Source organism: Carya illinoinensis, chromosome 8 (genome assembly GCF_018687715.1).
Source record: "Carya illinoinensis cultivar Pawnee chromosome 8, C.illinoinensisPawnee_v1, whole genome shotgun sequence".
NCBI lineage: Eukaryota > Viridiplantae > Streptophyta > Magnoliopsida > Fagales > Juglandaceae > Carya > Carya illinoinensis.
The window spans coordinates 28,491,679-28,500,121 of NC_056759.1; the positions used below are offsets into that span (position 1 = coordinate 28,491,679).

The 8,443-nt window shown below is 30.8% G+C and overlaps 1 protein-coding gene across 2 annotated transcripts; it reads right to left on the reverse strand.

The window, feature by feature from the left end:
• Positions 1-354: 354 nt before the first annotated feature.
• On the reverse strand, positions 355-1,969 carry LOC122317809 (GATA transcription factor 5-like). 2 transcript variants are annotated; one of them, XM_043134841.1, is made up of 3 exons: positions 1,772-1,969; positions 1,343-1,645; positions 355-1,250 (listed from the first exon to the last, which is right to left on the reverse strand). In XM_043134841.1, the coding sequence occupies exons 2-3, from the start codon at positions 1,631-1,633 to the stop codon at positions 564-566; spliced, it is 978 nt and encodes a 325-aa protein (XP_042990775.1). In that variant the 5' UTR covers positions 1,634-1,645; positions 1,772-1,969; the 3' UTR covers positions 355-563. The 2 variants fall into 2 exon arrangements, with proteins under 2 accessions (XP_042990775.1, XP_042990774.1); XM_043134840.1 differs by having other exon boundaries at positions 1,343-1,641; positions 1,772-1,915.
• Positions 1,970-8,443: the final 6,474 nt, after the last annotated feature.

An 8,443-nucleotide genomic window follows, 5' to 3' on the forward strand; every position in this document is an offset into this window, starting at 1 on the left:
TAAAATAATTATTAAGTGACTTATTGCAATTGTATAATATGTCATAATTAATTCTATAATAAATAAAATTTTACAATTTAATAAATCATATTGAACTATATGGTTTATTGAAGTAAACATATAAAAGATTTCACTCTTCGAGAATCACCCAATTCTCCCCAAAATCATCTTTTGTATTTGTCACAAATGACCTTTCTTTATCACAAAGTTGCTTTTTCTTTAATCATAAAAAGAGCACCATTTAACCAACCTCTCGGATGATCCGTATTGCACCCAAAAGGAGCAAAATCCTCTCTTTCTCCCTCACTCGGAATTGTGACAAAACAAGAAAATGAAATGAGAAGGGAAGAAAACTAAGCAAGAAAAGGCTACATAATGAAGTCTCCCTAATAAGTTACATCCCTAATGAAAACCTACCTCCACCATGAAAATAAAATAAAGAATGTACACTAACTACGGCCCGTACAAACCGGGTTCACTTCATCCTCGTCTCCGGTTCTTCTCCTAATCTTCTCTTTTCCCTCGTAATCCTTTTTTCTTTTTCTTCTCTTTTATTTTTTTTCTCAAAAACTGGACACTGCAGGTGGAGCCAAACCGGACTCGGATACGTCAGAGGGTTCCTTCTTCCGCCGCATCTCCAGCACTTTACGGTGATGGTTGGAGTGCAATTCGCTCGAGAAAGTAGGGCTACACGCGGGTCTATATTCCGGTAGGAGCCGACCGGACTTATACCGGACCCCACAAGCATTGCACAGTGTCTTGGCTCCGAGTGGGCCCGTTCTCCACTGTGGGGTCTTCTGGACACCGCAATGGCTGCACCGCCTCGGCGTCTGCGTCACACCTCCACCAGACGCCGCCTCCCCTGTCGCTTTCTTCCTCTGCTTCTTCTCCGGTTGTTTTTCCTCCGAGTAAACCTGCTCGACAGGTCCCTCGTACTGGGCAGCGTTGAGGTATACGAGCCAAGAGCTTGAAGGGGACGACGAAGAAGTCGAGGAGGTTGAACTCGCGGACGACTCGGTCAGCGAAGGGGACCCAAGGCACCAAACTCGGCCGCTGGTTCTGGCACGCTTGCTTCTTGCCCTGGCCGGAACAGGAGTTTTGAAACACGGCTTTGCCTGTTCCGGTTCTGGTTCAGGCCCTTCGTTCATAGGCTTTTCGGTTGAAATTCCGCCAGGGAAAGGCGTGCAGAATTCCGAGAAAGAATCCTCGACGAAGTGGGACAGCCATTCAAGGTTCGCTAAATCGTCTGCCTGTTCAAAAAGACCGAACCTTTGGTCAGTAACTACCATGAAAATCTTCACTTTTTTCTCAGAGACTGGGGGAGGGGGGAGAAAGAAAGTACCGGAACACTGAGTTCGGAGCCAAACTCGTCTTTGGCAGAGATAACGATGTTGGTGGTGGAATTTTGGCGGTCTTGTCGAGGGGAAACAGAGACAAAGCCTTTATCTTCTTCCTCTTCATTTACAAATCCTTCTTCATTAGACAAGTCAAGAAGTTCGTCCACAAAAAGGTCGTCACAAACAACGGCATTTTGCCCATTCACAGGCCATATATCCTCCAAAACCGCTTGTGGGGTTTTCACGGCCATTTCCATCCTACAACTGGTTTTCAATGCCGCTTCCGCGCATTCCATTTCCGTTTCTGACTAAACCAACACACACACAGATTAAATCCCAAGATATTTTAAAACGAAAAGGAAAATAAAAAGCTCTAAGATAAAAAAGTTTAAAAATCTCTTTCATTTTCAATTTCACAGCTCAAAACCTCATACCTGTATAGAGGAAGGACTAGTTGGAAAGAAAGAGAAGTGGTGGTAGAGTTTGAAACAGGAGGGAGGAAAGGAGGAGGTAAAGGTGTGGAACGGGAGAAAGAAGGCTGGTGAGTTCGGTAAAGCATTGATTGAGGGTTGAAAGCGTCCGTGGACGTTGTGGAACTTACTAAAGTGTCCGTTCTCTCTCTCTCTCTCTCTTAAATATTTATCTCTCTCTACTGTATATTTATACTCTGATAATAATCGTATATTTTGTAAGCTGGTAATAAACGTATTACTTTGATAATAACGATACTGTAGTTCTTTCAGTTCTCAGTAATAAAAATGGAATAGGCCAAAGTCGAAACGTTTACGCAACTTTTCCACCAAATTTATGAATCTTCCTACCACATTAAAAAGGCGTCTTCAAGAGGAGATGTTAGTGGTTGGATTGATTCACATGGTGTCGTCTGTCCTATCAAAAAACCATGTTCGTGAGTCGTGGCCAACTAGGTAAACACCACCTTATCTATCAATATTTTTTTCCTCTCTTTTTACTTCAAATTTTTCTTATGAATTTTTTGGAGGTTTTTAGCCAAAGTTTTAAATATCGTTTTATTAAGACATTAAAACCATTGTTTTTGGTATCATAACGTACCGGCCGGTACATTCTGTACCGATTACTAGGCTGGAATAGGTATAGTACCTGTTTTATACCAGTTGAAATATCAGTCGGTACTAACTATACTGGCCTGTACCAGCCTGCGTACCGATCGGTATTTCGACTCTTTATTTTTTTTTTCATTTTTTAATCTATAATCTCATTTTTTAACCCCTAATTCATACCAGATTAATTATAATTTATATATACATATGTATTCATGTATAATTTATTTATATGTAGACTATTATTTAGAAATATAATTTATATATATAATTTATTTATATATCGATAATCTCGAAATGGTACAAGAAACGGTACCGGTACCAAAATATTTCGTTTCAGTGCCTTAACCGGTACGACATCCGATACAGTATTCAAAACATTGATTAAAACGAAGTATTTCTATATTAATAATGTTTTGATATACTATTTCAGAATTATTCATATATAAATAAATTAATTATATATATTAATTATATTTTAAAATAACATTAATGTAAGTTTTAAAAAGTTAAAATACATGTAAGAATCTTCGGATGTGAGAATTTGAATAAAAATTATGAAAAAAGATTAATTACAAAAATACCACCAACAATCAGTATCGGCCAAAACAAAACAAAATGACCGGTATACCGAAAATCGATCGGTATTGATTGAAATGCACCAAAACGGCTAGAATTTGACTTGATACGACACACATACATCTCTTGTGCCAAGTAATATTCCAGCACAGTAAATTCTGGTGGTAGCAACTTGTACGGAACGACATTCAAAACACTGTTTTTAGCCAATTCCAGCACAGTAAATGCCCTCGAGATCGATTCAATAACTCACCTAATTAATTTAGATAATTTAAATTGACTCTAATTTATTTAAAAGAAATTATATTTGTAATTAAGAAATGCACAATTCCTTTAAAAAAAATAATAAATATGCAATCCAAATAAAAAAAAAATTAAATAGACCCTATTTTTTATAAAACGATTATGCAACGTTTCGATTATATGTAACATTATTCTTTATTTAAAACTTTATTTATTTTTAAATTACAATTAAGAAAACGTAACATATATTTCCGTCCTCATTCTTATAGTCTTAACGAGTGGGAGAAAATATGAAAAATTCTTATATTTCTGTCATCATTTAAGCTTTGTTACTTACAAGAAAAATTATGTATTAATTTGCATAGTAATACTGATTTTTTCATATTCAAAATTTAAATTAATATCATTTTCAATAAAATCTACTTTTTGACTAAGAACATTAGATTAATGCACACATTATTATGTAGTTGTACTTATAACTAAATTTTTTCTTCATGATTTATAGATGAAAAATGCTGAAAAATTCGCTGGTAGCTCTCGCTGAATTTTTATTTAATGAGTAAATAAGTATTTTTTAATAATATTGTAATTTTTTAAAAAGTTTTTAAAAATATTAAAACAAATACATGTAAAATCAAGCTAAAAGAATACACACAAAAACAACTAGTGGTGGCTGTGTCGCCACCCTTCATAGATAGCTCTTGTCATTGTATTTTTTTTTTTTTTTTTTTTTTTTTTTTTTTTTTTTTTCCCGCTCTTGTCATTGTATTAGTTATTTTAAGAAGCTCTTATGGGTAGAAAAAAACATCTTTGTTACACAAGAAAAATAATAGAGACACAATTATCATACAACTCGTTATCTAATATTATCATCGAATAATAAAATAATAATCTTTTTATCTACATTAAAAATATTTTTTTTATTATTATATATAATCATGAAGTACCACTAAGCCAATTGTGTAGTAGTTATTTAATATCATGGTAAGAAAATTGATTATTGTAGTTAATTATTTCATGTAGAAATGATTATTTTTAATTAAAATGAGTATTTTTATTATAAATATTTATTTTCTCGTTAAATAATATATTATAAATGTTTATTTTTCTTATACTGCATAAAACTAGAAAAAGGAAATTATCTATAATACTACACGCAGCAGTGTTTAGCCATCTGGAAGGTGTGTACTTTGTTGTTTCTTGGGTGTGAAGTCTGGTAGGTTGGTAACTGTTAAAGGTGTGAAGAACTCTAATAGCTATAGGGTGTTGCGGAACGAGAGGGAGGCCGGCCGGTAGTGTACAATACTGCTTTTGTTTATATCTTTTTGAACACCTTGAATGTTCTAAATGGGCGCAATTGGCTCACAAATTGCGAGATCATCCGAGATCATGAAGGTGGACATGAAATTATAGTTGAGTTCATAATTTTTTGGGGTGGGCAGTGGGGCCCGCACCCCGCTTCCCTGCCCCGTCTGCCCTGTCCTCCACTTCGCTTCACATATATAAAAAAAAAATATTTTTTATATATTTATATATATTTTTATAAATTAATATATTGTATATAGATATATATGTATAGTTGATTAAAAACTTGAAATTGTATTCAAGTAATTGGATTGTCTTGACTTTCTAAACCAACCTTTATATAAGAGGTTAATACAGTACAATAATCATACTCAAACAATTAGTTTGAAAGAGTCATGCGGTGGCGCTATGGCGACCAAGCACCTTGACACTAGCTCAAATGATCCACATTTCAATCAGTGAGGGCATGAAACAAGTGGTAGCGGGTGTTATGAATCCCCTTTATATATTTATCGTTCTCCTCAATGTTTTGAACACCATGCCAGAATTGTACCAGTCAAGACATTGGAACGAAATATTTCATATATGAATAAATTATATATATAAAGATATATTAATTATATTCTAAAATAATAATCTATATATGAATAAATTATATATAAATACATATATATATGTAAATTATAAATAGTTGGATTTGACTTGGAGGTCAAAAAAATGAGCCTGTAGTTTAAAGAAAAAGAAAAGTAAAGGCCGAAATATCGGCCGGTGTGACCTATATTTGGACTGGTACGAAATATGTATAATTTTTATATTGGACTAGTGGCTGGTATGACATATACCGGCCGTACTTGCTGGTACGGTACGAAATTAAAAACAGTGATTCTCCCACTTTATAACTACTATAATTCAAACAAAGATATAGTGTATTTAAATCTACATTTGATAATAATTATTTCAAACATTAATTTTGTGGGTTCAATTTTTAATATAAAATCTATAAAGTTTAGAGTAAATGGTTCATTTTATATACTAAAATAAATCTAGAATTCATTTGAACAAATCACCCAAAGCATCAACTCTTCAAGTACAAAAGAATGGTCAATATCCCCTCCTCTAGTTCTCGAGCGAGCTGGAGAATTAACCTCAAGCTCTTATGCAAACTCAAGAACCTCAGATAGGAGATATTTGAAAATATGAAACAAGTTCTATAATATTTATTAAGCATTATGCTATTCGAAAAGTTCACATGGACAACATATATCTTGCTTTATGTTTCTATTTCTTTGCGGCCTATCGTATTCAAATTCACATTAAAATTCAAAGAGGTCTTTTCGCAAAATAGAAGACAAAGAGGCCTCAAAGCATCCACACTCATGATAACTTGAAGTAGAGAAATGTCCTTCCTAGTTGTTTAAACGATCGAACATTTCATTGAAAAAAAAAATACTCAAATTCTTTATATTTTCTTGCTCTCTTTTATTTTTTCCAAATAGCCATTCTCATCTAATTTTAGCAATCCTGCTTAGGGCAAGCCCAATACCAAAGTCTTTTTTGTTTTACTTGTTTTGTGTCTAAAAAACATTATAGAATCATAGATATTTAGACGTGAGCTTTGACTTGAGATTTTCTAAAGATTAATATTATGGAGTGAGTAAATATTATATAATTATTTTAAAAAAATAAAATTTATTATTAAAAATTTAATTTTATCTCATATTTATTTAATTTTTTAAAATAATTATATAGCGTCTGCATACTCGCAAATGCAACAATAATTTTTCTTTCTTACTTATAAAAAAATTCAAAAGACCAGTACCTTTTTAAAAGCTGATCTGACAAACTTCTACAGCAATGATGTGCTTAATGTGTCAATAAAGAGACTTGAAAATAAATTTATTGTTCTCAAAACAATTCTCTCATCCCTCTTCTTTCATTCTTTTTTTCTTTCGTTCTTCTTCTTCCTCTTTTATTATTATTATTATACATAAATTCATTACCTTGAAGAAGAAACATTTAAACGATATAGTAAAAGTAAAATGGTAAATAATTGTAGAAAACATTTGGAAATTTATAATTTAACCATTTAAGGTATGGTTTAGATAATGAGTTGAGATGAAAACTGAATAAAATATTATTTTTTAAAATTATTATTTTTTGAGATTTAAAAATTTTGACTTGTTTATTATATTTTATGTAGTAAATTGAAAAAGTTGTAATGATGAGATGAGATGGAATATTTTTATTATCCAAACGGGACCTAAGTATAAATGATTGGAAAATGATATTCTCATCGACAAAGTGTACCGATTAGTGTTTTTTTCTTTTATATTTTTAAAGCATTTGTATGTGTTTATTTTTTAGCAGTTTTTAAAAATATATATATACACAAAAATGCTTTAAAAAAAATAAACACAAAAGAAAAAAAAATATAACACTATAAAATATATTAATAAATTTTATAGTTAAATAAGAATATTTATCTATCCACATGATTTTTCATAGTTTTTTATGTTATTTTTCTTTTTAATAAAAGTGGTGTACATGAGAAAGTCACCAAAATATATAATTTTTTTGTAAATATAGTTGGCATTGCACTGTTTCTAATCAAGTTATCGAACAATCAACGAAGCCCACTAACCATCTCCGTTTGTTCCAATTTTGACGATGATTTATTATTAAATTCTTCCGCTCATTATTTCTATATTATATATCTATTAAAAATAAATAAAAAGATAAGAAATAAAAAAATCTATTTATCATCTTCTCATCATTTCAAATGTGATATTAAATAATAGGTTTACAAATAAAATATAATAAATAATCTCTAATCATTTAATATTATATCATAAAATAATAAAAAGATAATAAAAATTAAGATTATGAATAGTATTAATCGATATAAAAATACATATTTAATATAAAAATAATGAATATAATTTTATTATTATTATTATAATTATTGTTATTTGTATAATTTAAGGAAATGGCATAATCCACATATGATGCTCATCTATGGTGGCCACTGATTTTTTTTAATTTTTTATTTAATAATGAAGTAAATATTTTTTAATGAATTAAGTAAATATTTAGTTAGATTAGAAAAAAAAAAGTAAATATTTTTTACTGAATTTAAAAATATATTTTAAAAAATAAAAAATAAATATAAATAAATTTATCTATTCGGTGGAGCTTTCGGTGGAGTCGCTCTGTGGGAGTGGCACCGTCCATCACTTAAATTCCCTCGACAAACTCCATGCATGCATCATAATGAAGTACAAAGTGTTGGGATGGGGGCAGGACATGCCTTAGAAGCAACGGCAGAGGTTAAAGTCATACCGACCAATGACATCGAGCCAGCTTTTGTCACCATGTCACCCAACTGAAATGATTCCCTCAGTGACTTCTACCGGACAAAATCGTTATCTTTTTTATTAGTTCTTAATTTCTTGCTAATTAATAAACTCATGCCAATCATAGCGCGTGGTTTTGGTTTAGACTAAAAGATAAGATAAAATGGGTTAAACTAGTTTTAAACAAAAAAATAAAAATTAAATAAAATATTATTATTATTATTATTTTTAAATTTAAAAAAGTTAAATTAAGATTTAAAACATTTAAATTATTTATTATATTTTATATAAAAATTTTAAAAAATTATAATAATAAAGTAAAATGAGGCGATATGAGTTAAAGTTGAGATCACGTCCCATTATTCCCAATCCAAACCAGAAAGCACCTCCGTTGCCAAACAACCCACATGCTACGTCACGTGCCCTGAATGATTCTCAGATGAAAGTCATTTTTATGTATATATTTTTATTTATTTATTTAATATAATTGATTAAAATATTTACTTTATATTAAAAAAATGTAATACAGCTACTACATTAATAGAGT